Here is a 22,633-nt window from a genome sequence, read left to right as displayed (position 1 = left end):
TTGTAATGTCTCAGTGCTAGGTGGATGTTCATCTCCGATCAAACAAGCCTATGAACTGTCCAGCAGGCATCAGTGGCTTGCATGGTTCAAGCAATAAAGACATCACTTAGATCTTTGATCTGAACAATGGTATAATCCAGGAGGTGCCAATACTTTGATCCAGGGTTCCTCCATGTGGCTTTGTATTTGTCCTTCTGGCAGAAGAGGGTGTTTGTTGCAATGAGGCCATGCTGAGCACATTTTGTCAGCAGGATGACGCTGTTTGCATTAGCTTTGCACGCCCGGTTTTTCCCAATGGTTCTGCTACAGACATCAGAGTCAGTCAACCCTGGCATTAAAATCCCCCAGAAGGATGATCTTTTTTTCCTTTTGGGATGGCAGTGACGACTTCTTCATGATCAGAATAGAACTTTTCCTTAACATCTTCATCAGAGTTGAGGGTTGGGGCATAAGTGCTACTTATACTTTACTACTGGAAGGAGACGGTAATGTAGTGGTAATGTCACTGGACTAGTAATTCAGAGGCCCAGGCTAATTGTTATGACATGGCAGATAATGTGTGCCAGGCAGACCAAATCCACAAGGGAAACTTGGTCACACTATTACAATGGTTTTGCAATTTGTATTTATTGTGAGAAGATGTGTGCACTGAATTCAGAAGTAATAAGTCCACTTAGACCTTTAGAGATTTTAAAAATTAAATTAAAATATTTATTAAGAAAATAAAAGATCTCAAGCACATACATAAGACTACAATTACTTAATAATATAACAACTCCTAAAATTCCTAATTAACCTGACTCCATTACACCCCCTTTAAGGAAACAATTCAAAATAGATTTTAGATTTAAACAAAACAGCAAGTTAACACAGTACCTACTTGACAATGGAATTCCAAATGGCTTTTTCCAACTTTGGTTATTGGACACCACAGACTTTTGTACAAATGGCTGGAGGCTCCTTCAAGGCTGTTTCACACACTCCTATTAGATCTTACATGGCCCCCAAACATAGCCTTTCATTCTTCTTTATATATGTTTCTCTATAATATGTAAATTCCATTGATCCATATATCTTTGCAACTGTACCTTTCCCATAATATAAAAACTTTCATGTTGCCAATATTGTCAGTCACCTTTGGGAAAAACAAATACACTCCTTAGCCTTGCTTATCTGGTTAGTTGTAAACAGACTAACATCACTTTGAAATCCAAAGAATCCTTTCACTTATCTAAAAGTGCAAATTCCCTTCATACCTTATATGCTAAGACAACATCCATGTTTACTCATGAGCATTTAAAGTACATTTCTACACCTAGCTTCCTTTGATAATTTCAAGCTTACAGCCTACCTGACTCCAAATATAATTAAATCACACAGACAGGACCATCTACACTCACACCCATTAACTTACTTTACAACAAACCAGAAAAATATTATGAAAAATATTATACTTTTGTAACATAATGCTCTGGTGACAATCCCACCACTTCAGCTGGTAGAATTTAAATTCAATTAATAAAACCTGGAATATAAAGCCAGTTGCGGTAATGGTGACCTTAAAACTATCCTCAATTGTTGTAAAAACACATCACTATAATGTCCTTTAGGGGAAGAAATCTGCTATATTTACCCAGTCTGGCATACATCTGACTCCTGATCACAGCAATTTTTCTTTATATTCATTCACAGGCTGTGACTGTTGTTGGCTAGGCCAATATTTATTGCTCATAATTAACCCTTGGTAGTGAGCTGCCTTCTTGAACCGCTACAAGCCATGTGGTGTAGAAACACCCACAGTGCTGTTGGGGAGGAAGCAGAGGAATTTGAATTTCCCCTTGAAATTCAATGGCATTACCATCATTGAATCCCTCACTATAAATATCCTGGGGGTTACCATTGACCAGAAACTGAACTGGACCAGCCATATAAATACTGTGGCTACAAGAGCAGGTCAGAGGCTGGGAATCCTGCAGAGGGTAACTCACCTCCTGACTCCCCAAAGCCTGTGCACCATCTACAAGGCACAAGTCAGGAGTGTGATGGAAAACTCTCCACTTGCCTGGATGAGTGCAGTTCCAACAACACTCAAGAAGCTTGAAGCTTGTCTAGGAAAAATCAGCTTGCTTGATCGGCACCCCATCCACCATCTTCAATATTCACTCCCTGCACCACCAAATCCTGCTTTGATGTCAAGCGCAGTCACTCTCACCTCATCTCTTGAGTTCAGCTCTTTTGTTCATGTTTGGACCAAGGCTGTCATGAGGTCAGAAGCTGAGTGGCCCTGGTGGAATCCAAATTGTGCGTCAGTGAACAGGTTATTGCTGAGTAAGTGCCACTTGATAGCAGTGTCCATGACACTTTCTATCACTTTGCTGATGATTGAGAGTAGACTGGTTGGGTAGTAATTGGCCGGGTTGGATTTGTCCTGCTTTTTGTGTACAGGACATACCTGGGCAATTTTCCACATTGCCAGGTAGATGCCAGTGTTGTAGCTGTACTGGAACAGCTTGGTTAGAGGCATGGCTAGTTCTGGAGCACAAGTCTTCAGTACTATTGGTGGAATGTTGTTCGGGCCCATAGCTTTTGCAGTATTCAGTGCCTTTAGCCGTTTGCATACGAACATACAAATTAGGAGCAGCACTCGCCCCTTGAGCCTTATCCACCATTCAATAGGATCATGGCTGATCTGAATGTAACCTCAACCCCACATTCCTGCCTACCCCCGATAACCTTTCACCCCCTTGTTAATCAAGAATCTATCCAGCTCTGCCTTAAAAAATACTTGAAGCTCTGCTTCCACCACCTTTTGAGGAAGAGAGCTCCAAAGACACTCAATCCTCTGAGAGAAAAAAATTCCCCTCATTTCTGTCTTAAATGAGCGACCCCTTATTTTTAAACAGCTCTAGATTCTCCTACAACAGGAAACATCCTCTGCACATCCGCCCTGACAAGACTCCTCAGGATCTTAAAAGTTTCGATTAAATCACCTCTTACTCTTCTAAATTCTAGTGGATAAAGCCTCACCTGTCCAGCCTTTCCTCATAAGACAACCCACCCATTCCTGGTATTAGTCCAGTAAACCTTATCTGAACTGATTCTAACGCATTTAAATCTTTCTCTAACCAAGGAGATCAATACTGTGAGATGTGGCCTCACTAATGCCCTATACAACTGAAGCATACCCTCCCAACTTTTGCAGTCAATTGCACTCTCAATAAATGATGACATTCCATTAGCTTTCCTATTTACCTGCTCTACCTGCATACTAGCCTTTTGTGATTCATGCACTAAGACACCCTCTGAATCTCAGAGCTCCTCAATTTCTCACCATTTAGATAATAAGCTTCTTTTTTATTCTTCCTGTCAAAATGAATGATTCCACATTTGCCTACATTATACTCCATTTGCCAGATCTTTGCCCACTCACTTAACCTATCCATGTCACTTTGTAGCCTCCTTACATCCTCATCACAATTTACTTTCCTACCTATCTTTGCGTCGTCAGCAAATTTAGCCACCATTCCTTCGGTCCCTTCATCCAAGTCACTTAGATAAGTTGTAAAAAGTTGCGGTCCCAGCACTGATCCCTGTGGCACACCACTCGTCACATCCTGCCAACCAGAAAAAGACCCCCATATGCCAACGCTCTGCTTCCTGTTAGCTAGTCAATCTTCTATCCATGCCAATATGTTACCCCCTACACCATGAGCTTTTATTTTCTGCAATAACCTTTGATGTAGCACTTTATCAAATACCTTCTGGAAATCTAAGTACAGTACATCCACCTTTATCCACAGCATATGTGACTCTTTCAAAGAACTCCAATAAATTGGTTAAACATGATTCCCCTTTTACAAAACCATGTTGACTCTGCCTGATTGCCTTGAAATTTTCTAAGTGCCCTGCTATAACATCTTGAATAATAGCTTCGAACATTTTCCCTATGACAGATGTTAGGCTAACTGGCCTATCTTGATATCACGTGGAGTGGTTGGAGACTGGCATCTGTGATACTGGGAAGCTTAGAAGGAAACCAAGATGGATCATCCACTTGGCACTTCTGTCTGAAGATGGCTGCAAATGCTTCAGCCTTATCTTTCGCACTGATTTGCAGGGCTCCTCCAACATTGAGGATGGGGATATTTGTGGAGTTTCCTCCTCCTGATAGTTGTTTAATTGTCGACCACCATTCAGCACCACAGAGCTTAGATCTGATCCATTGGTTGTGGAATCACTTAGCTCTGTCTATCACATGCTGCTTCTACTGTTTGGCATGCGAGCAGTCTTGTGTTGTAGCTTCACCAGGTTGACGCCTCATTTTTAGGTATGCCTAGTGCTGCTCCTGGCATGCCCTCCTGCACTCCTAATTGAACCAGGGTTGATTCCCCGGCTTGATGGTAATGATAGAGTGGGGATTTGATGGACCATGATTGTGGTTGTAAGCAATTCTGCTGCTGCTGATGCCCATGGCATCTCATGGATGCCCAGATTTGAGTTGCTAGATCTGTTCAGAATCTATCCCATTTAGCACAGTGGTAGTGCCACACAACAGAATGGAGGGCACCTTCAATATGAAGACAGGTCTTATTGTCCACAAGGACTGTGCAGTGGTCATTCCTACTGATACTGTCATGGACAGATGCATCTGTGGTTGACTCTTAACTTCTTTCTGGAACGGCCTCACTAGCCACTCAATACAAGGGCAGTTAGGGATGGGCAACAAATGTTGGCCTTGCCAGCAATGCCCACATTCCATGAAAGAATAAAGAAAAAATACTTAGCCCAACTAATCATGTTCCGAAAGCTATAGTCCCCCAACCTATAATTCTCTAATGGTATTAGTACACAACTAATAATCTTCCAACAATGACAGACCTTCTAACTTCTACATAGGCCCTCCATCCAATCATCTTCCAATAGTGATACTTCCCCACAAATAATCTTCCAATACTGATACATCTCCCATTGATGATCGTCCAGTAATTATTGACGCCCCACCGATAATCTGCCAATAGTAATCATCCCTCAACCAATGGTATCAGCCCAATCCCAGCAATAATCATCAAATAGTGATAGAACTCTAACCAATGATCTTCCAATAGTGATAGCACCCCAATCAATAATGTTCCAGTATTGCTGAAAAAAGACATTTTGTTGAAGCTTTTTGTCTTGCACTCATCAGGACAATCGCAAGAATACCAATTGTCCTGATGAGTGCAAGATGAAAGGTTCAGCAAAATGTCTCTCTTCAGCAATCCTCAAGTTCTGTACTACCAAATAACTAATGTTCCAGTAGTGATAGACCCTTACCCAATCATCTTCCAATGGTGATAATGCCCCCACCAGTAATCTTCGAATCCATAGAGATGCCCAAACAATAATCCTCCAGTTGTGATAATTCCCCAACTAATAATTTTCCAATACTGATTCTTTCCCAGACAATAGTCTTAGAATAGTCACAGCCCCCAAATAATAATCTTCTAATAGCGTTAATTCTCCCATTCAGTAATCTTCCAACAAAAGCAAAATGCTGAAGATGATGGAAATCTGAAACACAAACAAAAACTGCTGGAAATACTCAACAGGGTCAGACAACATTTGTGGACAGAGAAAAATAGAGTTAGCATTTTGTTCATCAGAAGCTGAAGAAGGTGGAGATGTAGTAAGTTTTAAACAGGTGAAAGGGAGAAGGGCAGGAAAAAAGAATAAAGGGGAAGGTCTGTGATAGCGTTGAAGGTGGCAGAGATTAAATGATAAAAGAGTTGGTGTTGCGGAGCCAATGGAAGCAGTAATGGGGCAAGTAAAGAAACAAAGGATGTTTCCAGAGGTGGTATGAATGACAGAATGATGAACAGCTCCCATCCATAGGCTAAAAAAAGAGAAAAACAAGACAGTTAAACCAAAAACAACAAGAAAAAGTAAGAAAAATAGGGCCAGACGTTAACGGCCTGAAATTGTTGAACTCAGTGTTGAGTTCAGAAGGCTGTGAACTCTTCCTCAAGTTTGCATTGAGCTTCATTGGAACACTAAAGGAGGCCAAAGACAGAGACGTCAGAGTGGGAGCAAGGTGGAGAATAAGCATCCAGAAGCTCAGGGTCACACTTGCGGACTGAACAGAGATGTTCTGCACAGTGGTCACCCAATCTGCAAATGGACTCCCCAGTGTAGAGCAGACCACATCTGGAGTATGGTATATTAAATTGAAAAAGGTACACCTAAATCACTGTTTCATCAAGAAGGAACATTTGGGGCCTTGGACAGTGGGAAAGGAGGAGGTAAAAGGGCAAGCGTTGCATCTCCTGTGCTTGCATGGAAAGGTATTGGGGGCTGATGGCAATAATTGAGGAGTGGACTAGGATGTCAGGGAGGGAATGGTCCCTTTGGAATGCTGAAAGGGGAGGAGAAGGAAGATGTGTTTGGTGGTGGCATCATGCTGGAGGTGGTAGAAATGGCAGAGAATGATCCATTGAATATGGAGGCTGGGTCTATGATAGAAGGCAAAGACAAGGGTAAAGCTATCATGTTCTGGGAGGGAAGAAAAGGGCCAGAGCAGAAATGCAGAAAATAGGACAAACGCAGTCGAAGGTCCTGTCAACCTTAATGGGGGGAATCCCCATTGGGAAAAAGAAAGACATCTCAGAGGCACGGACATGGAAGGTTGCATCATCAGAGCAGATGCGAGGGAGACAGAGAAACTGGCAGAATGGAATATAGTCCTTACAAGAAGCAGGATATGAAGAAGTTACTCGAGGGAGCTGTGGGAGCCAGTGGGCTTATAGTGGACATTCATTAATAGCATATCCTCCAACAAGGAGACAGAGGACCTGAGGAAGGGAAGGAAAGATTTGGAGTCAGACCATGTTAAGGTAAGAAACAGGTGGAAAATGGAAGCAACTAATCTTCCATTACTGATGGTTCCCCTAAACAATAATCTTCAAATACCCATAGTTCCCCAACTAATAATCTTCCAACACTAATATCTGCCCACTCTCACCTTCCAGCTGTGAGATTTCATGCCACCAATAAATCTTTCAACAGTGAAGTCCCTTGCACCAGTAGTTCTTCATCTGTGGCAGAGCAGGAATAAATATTTCACAATATTTATCATAAGGGAGTTTGGTTTCTGAAATATTTTCTAATATATTGTTACTTTCAACACTGCTTGTAATACTGTAGCTCCTGTCATGTGTGCCATAGTGTAAAATCTCACCTATTATTGCTTGGTCTCACCACAGTGTGTTAAAGTTAATGAATTTTTTCAAAATTATTATTTTGAAAAATAAATGGCAGATTATGTATTTTGAGAACTAACAATTGTCTGGCAGAAAGAGCAGGAGGCAGGAATATAATCATAGGATCCTGCTGGTGTTATGATCCATAAGAGCTTCACTTTTAACTTGCAAAAGAGTGTTGTGAGATTGAATTACCCCCTGATACTCCCAGACCAACATTTGTTATTCCTTAAAATGCCGATGGCCGGTTTCCCCCAATTACAGGCTCAGCTTCAGTAATGCCCAACACAATAGATCTCCTACCCCATTTTCTCCTAGCTGCATCTGGGAACTAAATGACACCCTACCCCACCTCTACAACCCCGCACCAATGACACAGAGGAAAATCTCCCCTTATAGACCATAATTCATTCACTCAGATTTTGCAGTAATAATGCCAGCAAAAGTGTCAACTCCTGCACATGTGTAGAATAACACAGAAACCCAGAAGTTGCTGTCAGTGATCCAACACTTCGCCAGAGGGTGCAGTGTTGAGATGACACCCTGCACGCCACCACCTCAGACTGCAATCAATGGAAATCAATTGAATTGACAAGAACTTACACTTACATTGTTGGTCTCACTGTAAAAACCCTTGAAAAAGTTACGCCTTGCTGGATGAAGTGTAACTGAGTTTTTAACAGTGTACTAACTTCATAATTACTCTTAAACACCCTCACTGGCCCTGAAAAACAAATGTTATATTTATGGACTGTCGAATTTCTCCACAATGATTTTTAAAAATCCAATATTTTTTCCAAAATGACTTTTTTTCCATTATTTTATAAGTTTATCTTTATTTTAGCTTTTAACTTAATCCAATCATAATGATTTATTTTACAATCTCAAAATCTAAATTAAAAGTGAAGGATATTGGTGCTTTTAACTTGTTGGTTTGTTATGTGTGAAAATTCAACGTAATTGGTTCGTTACCTGCTTGATGACATCACTGCTGCTGCACACCAAGACATTGCCTTAACCTGGTGCTAGAATTAAACTGCCATTTGCCTTATTTAATATCTTGTAGATCTCCCTCACTGTGTCGTTCGGACTGAGAAGTAACTGTTTTATACTGTGTAACATCCCAAAGGACTTCTGATTTACAGAGCTTGAATAAATGAAATCGCAGCTGAAATTCTCTGGTGGTTCCCCACTGTTACTGCAGTGAGAGAACTGGCGGGGCTCGCCTAGAAATCAGCCGGGATCTGTTTGTGCCAGACCTCTGCCAGTTCTGGCAGTCTCCTCTTTGCCAAATGGTGGCCATAGTTGGGGGAAGTGGGGTGTGGAGCATCTGCAACACTTCCAATATATTAAAAGAAAATCTCAAGTGGTTTGACTCCTGGTGATTTGGAGAATAAATGTATAACACGACTGATGTAACAGGGAAAGACTTTTAATATATTAGTGAATTAAGAAGACAAAGGAAGACTTACATTTATATAATGCTTGGCACATTCTCAGGACGTCCCAAGTATTTTACAACAAATGAAGTACTTTTTGAAGTGTAGTTACTGTTGGAATGTAGGAAACGCGACAGCTAATTTTCACATACCCAAATCCACAAACAGCAATGTGGTAACAACCAGATAACCTGTTTTTTTGTGATGAGGGGTATATATTGGCCAGGATTCCAGGGATAACTCCCTTGCTCTTCTTCAAAATAGTATCATGAGATTTTTCACATCCAACTGTAAAGGCAGACAGGGGTTTCGGTTTAAGAAGTCATCAAAAAGATGGGATCTCCGCTAGTGCAGCACCCCACCCACATCCCCCCCGCCCCCCCACCCCGCCCCCGGCAGTGTCAGCCTAGATTTTTGTCTTCCAGTGGGACTTGAACCCACCACCTTTTGGCTCAGTGGTGGGGATGATACCAATTGAGCCAGAGCTGACACATTAAGCTGTAGAAATGTTGAAATCAGTTGACATTATATAAATAACATTTCCAAGCTGCTACCAATCATTTATTGTTCTGTACATGAGATGTAGATTGTCATGTGTCCCCAGAATCATACATCAATCAATTTAGGTTTTCCCGTACGACATCCCAACTTCCTAACTTCTGTTTCTGTTAGAAGTGCTCCTTCCTCAATCACTCTCCGAGAATTCCACACATGCACTTATGCCCAATGTGGAGAATCCTGCCATTAACGTCATTCAGCTGGGATCCCAGCTTGCAGAGTTACAGAATTCATATTCCACCAGAGCAGTGGCCTTTGAACCTGCACCCCATACAGCACGTGTAGCAATCTTTGTTCTTTTACCTAGGTAAAGATACCCTTTGATCTAAGCAGTAAGTGTTCCCATAGTGAGATTAGGCAACCTTAACATTTGACCAAACTCCTTGCTGGCCCTTTGGTCTTGGAGCCACCAACATTTCAGCACTGTAACTGAGGTTAGGCTAATCTTATGAATGCATGTGTCCTTCAGCTTGCTTAACTTTTAGATAGGTTATTCATTCCCTGTGTGGTAACATGAAGAGTACAAGATGGAATAGATGTCTTTAAGGGGAAGCTAGATAGGTACATGAGGGAGAAAAGAATAGAAGGATATGCTGATCGGGTGAGATGAAATAGGCTCGTGTGGAGTATAAACATTGACATAGACCAGTTGACTTAAAGGGCCCATTTCTGTGCTGTAAGTTTTGTACCATTCTGTGGACCTTAAGTTGTTCTAGGGTACTTTGTATTAGACTTTAGATGGGAATACCCTAGCAAAAAGATTAAGGAGGGCTGCCTTGGGAAGATAAACAGCTGCTGTGCTGTTGTGTGACAGCTGTCTTCTATTTCCATTCCCAGAGGGGATTGGAAAGGCAAAGGATGGCCCAATAGACAAACCACAATATTGTGGATGATTCATGATTGACCTGTTTTAGTAAGCTAAATCTGATCCATGGGCTAGAGGAAATTCCACATCAGTCCTTCATCATGATATATCAAGAGTTGCAAACTCTTCTAATCTGTTTTAGCGTGCAAAAATGAATATCATCAAATAGAGTAAGAGAGGGACTCACTTGGAAGGCTGGTGTCAGCTTTCTGTTTACAATTCCCATCATTTAAAATGTCCCAGTTTTAAATGGGCAAATGTTTACATCAACCAGAGAGCGATAACCATTATCTACTTGTGTTTGCATCAATTTCTAAGTGGCCAGTTCTGGCAACTTAAGTGTTCCCTTTGTTTTGGTACTCATTAGTTCCCACCTCATTGGGGTGCGCTGAATCACAAAACAAATATATGTAAATGACACTCTGGCAATGTTCAATTATCTTTACCTAATTACCTAAACTTTTCTAGTCCCTGCTAAGCAGTGTGGAGTTACAGTTTGCACTAAGCACTGACTGCAGTTAGCATCACCTTTGAGAAGGTGGTGGTGAGCCTTCTTCAACCACTGCAGTCCATGAGGGTGCTCTTACAGTGCTGTGAAGTAGGACTTTGACCCATAGACGATGAAGGGACAATGATACATCTGTGACATCTTTTGGTTATCTCCACCTATCACTGGCTCTATTTGTCCCACCCCCCGCCACCCCCCCCCTCCCCCCCTTAAACCAGCTTATATTTCACCTCTCTTCTATTTTTACTTAGTTCTGTTGAAGGGTCATTCGGACTCGAAACGTTAACTGTGTTCCTCTCCGCAGATGCTGCCAGACTTGCTGAGTTTTTCCAGGTATTTTTGTTTTTATTTTGGATTTCCAGCATCCGCAGTTTTTTGCTTTTATCTTAGGACAATGATACATGTTTAAGCCAGGATGCTGTATAATTTAAAGGAGAGCATGGGGGTGATGGTGTTCCCATGCACCTACTGCCCTGGTCCTTTGAAAATTGCTAAATGCTGTTGGTCTTAATGTGGTTTCGCCTCCACTTCTGTTCCTTTAACAGTTTATCTAGTGAGCAGCCTGCCGTAGCCATATTGGCAAACGTTACAGTTGATATGTGGGTACTTTTTAAATGTATCCCTATAGACATCTGTTCTCGAGACCTCTGAACTGGTGCATTTATTAGAATGCAGGTTGGGAAAATTTGCTTCAGTATCTGAGAGAAGGCCAAAACACTTCACAGGACTGGTGCTCCTAGTAGAAATATTACTCTCAGTAATGGGGCACTGCAGAAATATGGAAATCATACACTGATTTTGTAGGTTAAAACTATACAGTAACAAAGGAATGAAATGAGAAGGAGTTTAAAAGCTTTCAGATGCGCCCCCTAACAGCTGAAGAATAATTTTATTTTAATTTCTATGTGGTTTACTGAGTGGGCAACAGCTGGGCTAAGTATCTTAAGAACGTCAATGAGGACTTGAGCTCTCACCTGGGATTTACCTACAGTACTGATGAAGTTTGAAAGAGATGATGTGTTTTCTGACAGATAGTCCAATGCTTTGAGATACACTGTGCTCCCCTCCCCCCACAGTGGAGCAAGTTTGGGAGCCAGAAAGAATCCCGGCACCTATTTCCCACTCCCAAAGCTAAAATTTGGTGAAAAGAAATCACTCGCAACAGTCAAATCGATCATTAATATAAACTCTCCTGCTCCAAACAGGGTAATCAGCCGAGCACCAGGCCTCAAACTCGTGGTTGAAACACTGATGTCATCCCTGAAGCCTATCGGGAATATTGTGGTCATCTGCTGCGCCTTCTTTATCATCTTTGGCATCTTAGGAGTGCAGGTTTGTATCTTCAACAAATCAGCCTAGTGTGCAGAAGTGGGGGCTGTGTGTGTCTGGAGTGAGGGCTCTGCATATGGGGTGGGGTCTCTGTGTTTCCTAGGGATGGGGAGTTTTCTGTGTCCTAGGGTGGGGGGGGGGCTCTCTGTGTCCTGGGCGTGAGGGTTCTGTGTATGGGGTAGGGGCTCTGTGTGTCCTGGGGTGAGGGCTCTGTGTATGGAGTAGGGGCTCTGTGTGTCCTGGGGTGAGGGCTCTGTGTTTGGGGTAGGGGCTCTCTGTGTCCGGGGGTGAGGGCTCTGTGTATGGGGTAGGGGCTCTGTGTGTCCTGGGGTGAGGGCTCTGTGTATGGGGTAGGGGCTCTGTGTGTCCTGGGGTGAGGGCTTTGTGTTTGGGGTAGGGACTCCGTGTGTCCTGGGGTGAGGGCTCTGTGTTTGGGGTAGAGACTCCGTGTGTCCTGGGGTGAGGGCTCTGTGTATGGGGTAGGGGCTCTGTGTGTCCTGGGGTGAGGGCTCTGTGTGCCTAGCGTGAGGGCTCTCTGTGTCCTGGGAGTGGGGGCTCTCTGTGTCCTGGGGATGGGGCTCCCTGTGTCCTAAGGCGGGGGCTTTGTGTGTCCAGGGGTGGGGGCTATGTATCAGATCATCATGCTGGGGATATTGGTCCACACCAGTTGTTTCAAACTGCCATTTGCTTCTCCCCAGTTCTTGGTTAGCAGAAGCTTGCTCCACTTTACCAATATTTCCTGCTTCCTTTTGAGCCTTAACTCTTTCTCTGCTAATGCATCAATTAATCGTGTGTACTCAGTGTCTCATAATTGTCAGGTTTCTCTCATTGTTTTCTTACTGACTCATTCTAGCTATTTAACCAAATTGTGTTGCACACTTACAGGTCAGATTGCTTTCCGTATTTTTTTTATCCATTCATGGAGTCAGGGTGTTACTAACAAGGTCAGCTATTATTGCCCATCCTCAAATGCCTCCCTTGAATTGCTGCAATCCTTGTGGTGGAGGTACTACCACAATGCTGTTAGGGAGTGAGTTCCAGGATTTTGATCCAGTGATGATGAAGGAACAGAAATATATTTCCAAATTAGATTGGAGTGTAACTTGGAGGGAAACTTGTGGTGTTCCCATGTATTTACTGCACCTGTCCTAGGTGGTACAGGTTGCAAGTTTGGAAGGTGCTGTTGAAGGAATCTTGTCAAGCAGCTACAGTGCATCTTGTTGATGGTACAAACTCACTCTTGGTGAATCAGTGGTGGAGATTTTACAAGTATATATAAAGGAGAAGAGTAGCTAAAGTAAATGTTGGTCCCTTAAAAGAAGAGACGGGAGAAGTTATCATAGGGAATGAAGAAATGGGAGAGATATTAAACAAATATTTTGTGCCTGTCTTCACGGTTAAAGACACAAATTACATACCAAAGATAAAGGGTAACCCAAACGGTACAAGAGGGAGGAATTTAAGGTAATTAATATCACCAGAGAAAAAGTATTGGAGAAACTTAAGGGACTAAGAGACAACAAATCCTCAGGACTTGATGGTTCTCAAAGAGGTAGCTGCCGAGATAGTGAATGAACTGGTTATGATTCCACCAAAGTTCCCTATGCTCCAGAATATTCCCAGTCGATTGGAAGTTAGCAAGTGTAACATTGCTATTCAAAAAAAAGAGAAAGAGAGAGAAAATAGGAAACTACAGGCCAGTTAACCTGACATCAGTCCTTGGGAAAATGCTGGAATCCATTATTGAGGAGGTCTTAACAGTGCATATAGAACATGATAGTATGTTCAGACGTAAAAAACATAGGTCTGAATTTTTCAGATGGCGGGGTCTCCCGTCCCGCCATCCAAAGAGTCGGCGTGGAGCACATCGCCACTGACTCTGAGTGCTCTGCAGCCAATTTACACTCAAATGAGCATCAATTTGCTGCAGGTGGGACTTCTGTCCTCCCTGGGGAGGAAGTCCCGCCTTAGAGAGCTGCCTGCCTATCTGATTGGCTGGCAGCTCTCTAGCCCCTGCAGTGACAGTGCTGCAGTGGACAGAAGAGGAAGTTCAGGAAGATGTCGGTGTTATGCACAGCGGAAGGTAAATGCTGAGCTGTTCAAATCCCAGAAGGAAACTTGAAACAACTGCCGCAACGGTTTTAAAATTTGTATTTATTTCGAGTTGCGTGCCTTGAATTCAGTAGTAATAAGACCGCCGAGCTTTATAGGCTTCTACAAACTAAATTAAACCTTTATTAATCAAAAAAGATTTTAAGCACATACATAGGTTTACAAATTACTATTATGATAACTCCTACCTCCCTGAATTAATCGAATTCCCAGTTACACCTCTGTTAAGGCCAAAGTAAAAACACAGATATTAAAAGACCCAGGCAAATTAACACAATACCCTGAACAGTCGAATTCAAAGTGAGTTTTCTTAACTTCAGTTCTTGCAGACAACAGTTTGGGCACAGAGGTTGGAGGCTTTTCACACTTGTTAGATCTTAGAATTCCTTCCCTTGCACACAGCCTTCTCTCCTTTATACATATTTTCCCCCTTGAATGAAAATCCCATTGTTTCACTATGTCTTTGGACTTTACCTCTCTAATAATAAAAATCTGTCATAAGACCAATTTTACCAGTAATCTCTGGGGAAAAAAACATACCGTTTCTTAACTTCTCCTGGCTAGATGAAACATTTCGCCCCCACCCCCTCGCACCCTTTGAATTCAAGCTGGTCTGGTTTATTTAAAAATGCAAATATTCCTTTCATACCTCAAATTCTAAAACTTCCCCCATGTTTACATATTTAGCATTTCAAACCTAGCTTCTCTTCTTGCCTTCAGACCAGCTGTCTGTAATTCAATTAAAACACACACACACACGCACACGCATAGACACAGACCACACTATTACTGTACTTTAGAATAAATTCCAATAACATTATGAAATTATTATATCTTCCTGACAGTAGGAGCCTAAGTGCAGGGAACAGAGGCGTAGGTAAGGTTAAGGGCTCCTAGGGCAGTGAGGGTAGGGAAGGCCTGGGGGGGCACAAAGTGGGCAATTGGGTGTCGGGGGAGGGGGGCGCGCCCAGTCAGAAGGGGACTTCTGACGGAAGTGCCCCCTCCCCGCCTTTCCCATCCGAGATTTAGGTCCGCTGATTTTTGGGCTTCCTCCATGCCAGTTCAATTCTCCTGCCAGCCTAAAAATTGAGGATGAACGGGAAACAGCCCTTAAGGGCCTCAATTGGGGCAAGGACGGGCTTCCCGTCCAAGGACTTTCCCACCCCAACGTAAAAGTGCTGCGTGGTCGGAGAGGGTGGGAACCCAAAGGGAATCTCGTTCCTTCAATTTCACTCTCCCCCCCATCCCACCTAAAAACCCGCCAGTGAGGGACCATAAAATCTGGCCGTAGTTTTATGAAAGGGGAATGGTGTTTGACAAATATTGAGGATAGAGTAGTAGGGTAAATAAAGGGGAACCAGTAGATATAGGGCTGAATTTTCCCCCATCGGCGGGGGGGGGTGGTTGTGCGGGGGCAGGCAGGAGCGAGCACGAACCTGATCAGTGCCCCCGATCAGGTGCGCGCCGCCATTTTACATGGGCGGGCCAAATAAGGCCTGCCCAGTGCGACACTCGCCTGGAAACGCGCAAAAGAGTGCAGAAACCTCGCTGAGGCACATCTGTGCCTCATGGAGATTTGTTTAAGGTTCAAACATTTAAATAAAGAATTGAAAATATTTTAAGACATGTCCCTTCATGTGACAGTGTCACATGAGCTGGGACATGTCAAGGAACATTAATTTAAAAATTTATTTAATTTATAAACACTTCATGAAACCTCATCCCGCCCGTGGATGAGGTTCCATGAAAAATGCGAAGGCCGCCTGGGCTCTTCGCCTGCCCACCAACCTTAACGTTGGACGGGCAGTTGATTTAATTGATTTAGTTCGTTTTAAACAGGCCTTAATAGGCCTTTGAGAGTTCAGCGGGTGCGCAGCCAACTCGGCTGCTTGTCCGCCAGACTGAAAATCTAAATGACACGCAGTGACTTCAGGACGCACGCCCAACATCACCACGCGTCATTTTACATATCGAGGAGCGGGCCCCGCCCCCGCTCACCGAACGGAAAATTCTCCCCATAGCATACTTGGATTTACAAAACAAGGTGGCACATGAAAGGTTAAGACGCAAAATAAGGGCTCATGTAATCAGGAGTAACATATTAGCATGTATGGAGGATTAGTTAGTAGACAAAAAGCAGAGAGTGGGAATAAATGGGCCACTTTCAATTTGGCAGGCTGTAACTAGTGGAGTGCTGCAAGGGTCAGTGCTGGGGCCACAGCTATTTACATTCTACATTAATGACTTAGTGGAAGAACCAAGAATAATGTATCCATGTTTGCTGTCAATGCAAGGGTGGGTGGAAACATAAGCAGTGAGAAGGACACAGAGTAGCTTCAAAGAGATATATGACAGGTAATGTGATGGACAACAAGGTGAGAGGTGGAGTATAATGTGAGCAAGTGTGAGGTTATTCACTTTAGTAGTAATAATAGCAAAGCAGAATATTTTTGAAAAGACATGAAACTTTTAAATGTCAATGTTCAGAGAGACCTGGGTATACTCATACAAGGAACACGGGAAGTTAGCATGCAGGTAAAGCAAGCAATTAGGAAAGCTAATGGCACGGTGGCCTCTATTGCAAGGGGATTAGCATACAAGAACAAAGAATACTTGTTACAATTGTATAGGACATTGGTGAGACCACACCTGGAGCACTGTGCACAGGTTTTGGTCTCCATATCTAAGGAAGGATAGTCTTACATTGGAGGTGGTATAGTGACGTTTCACCAGATTGGTTCCTACGGGATGAGAGTGTTGCCTGATGATGAGAGACTAAGTAAATTGGCCTACGCTCTCTGGAGTTTAGTAGAATGAGGGGTGATTTCATTGAAACATACAAGATTCTGAAAGGGCTCGACAAGGAGCACACTGAGGGGTTATTTCCCCTCGCTGGGGAATCTAGAACACTGGGCACAGTCTCAGAATAAGGGACTAATCATTTAGGAATGAGATGAGGAGAAATTTCTTCACTCAGAGGATTGTGAATCTTTGGAATTTTCTACCCCAGAGAGCTATGGATGCTCCATTGTCGAGTATATTCAATGCTCGTGACAGACAGATTTTTGATTTCTCAGGGCATCAAAGGATCTGAGGAGCAGGCAGGAAAGTAGAGTTGGAGCTGAAGATCAGCTTTGATCATACTGAATAGCAGAGCAGGCTCGATAGGTCATATGGTCCACTCCTGCTCCTATTTCTTATGTTCTTGTGTTCTTATGAATGTTTAAGGTGGGCTGTCAATCAAGCAGACTACTTTGTCCTATATGGTATCAAGCTTCTTGAATGCTGTGGAGCTGCACTCATCGGCCACAGTTACTCAGCACAGAATACCCAGCCTCTGACTTGCTCTTGTAGCCAAAGTATTTATGTGGCTGGTCCAGTTAAGTTTCTGGTCAATGGCAACCCCCAGGATGTTGATAGTGGGTTTCGCTGATGGTAATGCCATTGAATGTCAATGTTAGGAAGTTAGACTCTCTCTTGCTGGGTCATTGCCTGGCACTTGTCACAATATGATTATTGTACAGGTCCATGCTTGTGGGCACAGATTGCTTCATTATCTGAGGAGTTGCGAATCAAACTGAACTCTGCACAATCATCAGCGGACATCCCCACTTCTGAATTTATGATGGAGGCGAGGCTGATGATGAAGCAGCTGAAGGTGGTTGTGCCTAGGACCCTGCCCTGAGCAACTCCTGCAGTGATGTGTTGGGGCTCAGATGATTGGCCTCCAACAACCACAACCATCTTCCTTTGTGTTAGGTATGACTCCAAACAGTGTGGAGTTTTCCCCCTGATTCCCATTGACTGCAGTTTTTCTAGATGTCCTTGATGCCACACTTGATCAAATGCTGCCTTGGGGGAGTATTTCCCAGGCAAGGGAAGGCAGGTTTGGGTGCATGCCGCGAGTTAAGCAGCGGGTCTGGCTTCACCCAGGTGGGTGTGAAAGCAAGTGGAGAGCACCCATGCACCTCTACGTAAGGTATTTAAATATTCTAATAGCAATTAAGTTCCGTTTTAACTAAGGATTCTAGAGTTAACAAGCAATAGATCTATTCCTAGGGCTGTGTGGAACTCAGCAGGTAAGTGAGCCAAAGGCACAGTGTGGACTGCTTCCTCAGTGAAACTGACAAATTGGGAAGCCTTTGATCAGTGAAACTGAAGAGCCGCAACCAGGGTCAGCTGATAGGCTACTGTTCACAGCACAGTCGGTGGCGTTGTGGTAATGTCACTGGACTAGTATTACAGAAGCCCAGGTTAATGCTTTGGGGCATAGGTTCAAATCGCACCTTCATTCAATTAATTAAAAAATTGTGGAATTAAAAGCTACCATCATCGATTGTCGTAAAAACCCATCGGATTCACTAATGCCCTCAAGGAAGGAAATCTGTCATCCTTACCTGGTCTGGCCTACATGTGACTCCAGATCCACAGCAATGTGGTTGACTCTTAACTTCCCTCTGAAATGGCCGAGCAAGCCACTCAGTTCAAGGGTGATTAGGGATGGAGCAACAACAAATGTTTGCCTTGCCAGCGACACCCACATCCCATCAAAGAATCATTTTTTAAAAAGTGCTCTCAGTTCGTGACAGGTGATTGCTGACGTCTTGGAAGTTACATCACCTGGTCCAGCACCTCACTCAGCTTCAGCCGCTGTCATTTCCCTGCTCTCAGCCTTCACCACGGCACTGGAGGCAGCCCCAACCTCCACCTCTGACAAAGAGTGAGAAGAGCAGGAGCAACAGCAGCTGCCTTCTGCTCAGACACAGGGCAGAGGGAACAAACAGAGAGGTCCAGGCTCCAAAGGGGTGAGAACCCAGCCCCGCCCCCTCCTCCCAAACACAGGATCTATCAGGAGGAGGAGGATCAATTCTTCCGACATGTCTGAGCACCAGATTCCTCCGGAGGCTCTGCCTTTCATAACAGATCACTGCTGCCATCTGTAGCCTCCTGGAATAAGACCTCCTTCCCAGTGGAAGGAAGAATTTGAGCCTTACTGACTGTTGGCAACTACCCCAATTCATCAGTGACACACACATTGGGAAACATAATCGGCACCCCCCCCCCCACCCCCCCACCCCACCCCATCACCACGGAAACCATGTCAGTGTGGAGAGGGGAGAGGATGGGTTTAAGGAAGGGAGAGGGTAGGAAGGAAAGTAGAGGTGTGTTGACCTAAGAGTGGGGGGGGGGCTGCCCTGCGATCAGCAGAGGGCAGCCCCCTAAGAGCGACACCTCCCACCTTCCATCCCGCCCTGTAAACATTTAAGTTTAAAAACCGGGCTTCCCGTTCCCACCCTGCTACCCACGCCAAATGTTTTATGGCGTGGGCAGCGTATTATCAGGGTCAACTGGCTTGAAAACAACTTAATTATTTATTAAATCTGGCAGGCGGGCTGCTGATTTCTGTGCCTGTCCGCCCGCTGCCCCCTCATCATGGGGGAGAGCTCAGGGGTGGGTGGGAAGGTAGTGGGATGGGCGGCCACCCCATTTTACGTGTCCCCCCAGGAGAAACACACCCGCCAAGGGCATGTAAAATTCAGCACATTGTTACCTTTGTTTATTGCAAGCAATGGTACACTCTTGTTATGATCTGGAATACAATGTGTGAAAAGGTGGTAGATTCAATAGTAACTTAATTGGAACTAGATATATAGTTCAAAAAGAGAAATGTGCAGGTCTGTGGGGAAAGAGCAGGGAAGAGGGACTAATTGGATTGCTCTTTCAAAGAGCCAGCACAGGCACAGTTATCTGAATGTCCTCCTTCCACACTGTATCATTCAATGATTGGAGCTCATAGCAATCTTCTCAAATGAAACAACCCTGATATGTAAACAGTTCCAAAGTATGTGCATCTATTTTCATTTCAGCTCTTCAAAGGCAAATTTTACATCTGTCTTGGAGAAGACACAAGAAATATCACCAACAAATCAGATTGCTTCCAAGCCAACTACAAGTGGATCCGTCACAAGTACAACTTTGACAACCTGGGGCAGGTATGGGAGGATTTAAGGCATGTTATGCATTCTCCAAACTGGCTGGAGAGATTGTGGGGCTGATGATGTACTCACTGGGCAGTGGCCACACCTCCACCCAAAGGCCAGCTGATTTCAGCCTATCTCAGGTATGATGGGAAGTAGTGCCTGATGCCCCAGGAGTGGCACTAGGGGTCAATGCCCATCTTGTCAGGAACCTGGGAAGCTTTGACCATTTTTGGGAGGGAGGGGCTCCCACAATTCAGTGGGGATTTTGGTCAGTAAAGGCAGCCCCCAGAGATGGAAAAGAGCAGTCAGTAATGAACACTGTGCATCTGGGACACTAATCAGCCACATTATGGGAAGGCCCTGTATTGGGAGGATTTTAATGTATTTTGCGCACTATTTGTGCAGGATGTGCTAGGTATTTAGGAGTCCTAAGATTTCCACATCCAATAATAACAGGGTGCCCACTGTCACATTAGCAGTCCTCATAAAGTCAAGCATCTATATAAGGTGTCAGCCATTTTCAGCTGGTAACACCCTCCCCTCTTGAGTCCGAAGGTTGTGGGTTCAAGTCCCACTCCAAAGACTTGAGCACAAAATCGAGGCTGACACCAGGCTTGCCAGGGGCTGCCCCCAAATGTTTCATTGGCCAGAACTAGAACAGTTCCCAAGTACAAAGCAATTCTGGTACTGCTCCTGTATCATCCTGGGAAAGGGATCTGATGGATACTTAATGTTACCAACAATTCACAGAGTGGATATTAGTTCCTCAGTCGAACGTTCTATATGTTTACTGCCATTTCCCAATATTTTATTTGCCTTAACAAACATAATGACTCTTTCAGAGTTTGGTCAACCAAAGCACTTCCATTCTTTTCATTACTTAATTTAGTTATACTTTGCTACTTATTTGCCATTTGTAGTGTTTTTGTTTATAGCACTTCCCAATATTAAGTGCTCATTGTTTACCTGTCATTATGTCTTCATTAAGTTCCTGTACTTTGAACATTGTGCTTTCCTTCATCATTTGTTAGTGTCTATAGATTTAGACATTCTACTTTTAATGACCACTAGATCATTCATAGTTATTGTGAACAGCAGGTTCTAAGACTGACCTTATGATACTCAACTGATGACTAAATTAGACTTGCCACATAGGATCAGTGCCCTTTCCCAACTATTGAGTCAATTTATTATCCAATATATTATGGCATCGTTCATCCTAGGTGTTTTCAATTTAGGCAAGCAGTATTGTGAGGAAGCCTTTCAAGTCCCTTTTAGAAATTAAGATCTATAGCATCAACCCTCAAGGGGTGCTTATAATGTCATTTGCATTATTTGGCCGTGTAGCACAAATATCTCAAAACACAATAAACTACTTTAGAATGCATTGACTGTTGTTATGGAGGCAGAGGCATGCAGCGATCTTATACCCTTAGCTGCCATTTTGTGCCCTCAGCTGCCATTCTTTACCCTCAGATGCCCTTTTGTACCAGCAGCATCCCACAAACAGCACTGCGAGGTAATTAATTGAGGGAAGAGTACTGGCCAAGGCACAAGAAGAACTCTTGCCCTTCTGTAATTGAATAATGCTGTTGCGGCTTTAACATTCATTTTAACAAGTAGACAGGGTCTCAGTTTAACATCTCATTGAAGGAAACCTCAAGCTGCAGTACTTCGTGGCTGCACTGTTGAGCCAGGCCAAGATGATGTGTCTAGTCTTGATGGGGGGCTGATGCAAAAATGAAAGTTCCACCAGCTGAGCCAATTTATAAGTTTATTAGGTACCACCTGGCTTTGGGTTGGAATTATGATTTTTGACCTGTTTACTTTGAATTATTTATATTTACAGAATCCATTGATTTTTTCCTGCTATAAGTATTTAGCCAATAAGTCAACAATTGTCTGCATCATGCTTCTGACTTTAAACTGATTTGGAATATAAGCGGTTATTTTCCAATCCTTTGATTAACACTGCATTTCATGAGCTACGAAATACTGGGGGCAAAACTCTTGAGCTGTTAACCCCATTCCTTTAGTGTATTCTACTCAGTTGTCAACTAATCTAAAATGTTAGATGTCCTCATTGTTAGCCTATTCGCAATTCTGAGCCAGTTAGCATTTGTTTGTTAGTTTCGTTCTTACATTTGGCATGCACTGTGCCTTGCAAATGAAAATGTTATACTGCTGCCATGGGGTGTCTGTTTAGGTGGCAAGAGGTCAAGGTGTTTGCTGGAAGGGAATGTAAGCAACGTCTTTGACCTGTGCAGCCCTGGTCAGAGTGAGTGATGCCTACATCTCTTCAATAGAGGGTGATTAATTCTGCTGTCAGTATTCCTTTCAGTGATCACCCCTGTGAAATATGTTACTGCATCTAACGAACTTATATCTTTTCCTACTAACAGGCCCTGATGTCCTTGTTCGTTCTTGCATCGAAGGATGGGTGGGTTGACATTATGTATGATGGATTGGATGCAGTGGGTGTGGATCAACAGGTAATGTCAATTTGAAATATCATAATTCTTCTATGTGAAATTGCAATCCCTGTCTAAGAACTGGGTCTATATCATGACATTATTATGACTTCTTCTGACAGTATCCATGAGTTC

At 43.4% G+C, this 22,633-nt stretch overlaps 1 protein-coding gene across 1 annotated transcript in view; it reads left to right on the top strand.

The window, feature by feature from the left end:
* The window catches only part of cacna1g (calcium channel, voltage-dependent, T type, alpha 1G subunit), a 1,015,897-nt gene that overhangs the window by 896,310 nt on the left and 96,954 nt on the right, over positions 1-22,633 (top strand). The window contains exons 22-24 of the mRNA XM_078570777.1: positions 11,811-11,937; positions 19,914-20,039; positions 22,430-22,519. Of these exons, the coding sequence (XP_078426903.1) occupies positions 11,811-11,937; positions 19,914-20,039; positions 22,430-22,519 (343 nt within the window). The remainder of the gene's footprint in view (positions 1-11,810; positions 11,938-19,913; positions 20,040-22,429; positions 22,520-22,633) is intronic.

Source organism: Cetorhinus maximus, chromosome 24, assembly GCF_964194155.1.
Source record: "Cetorhinus maximus chromosome 24, sCetMax3.hap1.1, whole genome shotgun sequence".
Classification (NCBI taxonomy): Eukaryota; Metazoa; Chordata; class Chondrichthyes; order Lamniformes; family Cetorhinidae; genus Cetorhinus; species Cetorhinus maximus.
Note: the sequence above shows the minus strand (reverse complement) of the source record. Positions and strands in the feature narration are given on the sequence as shown.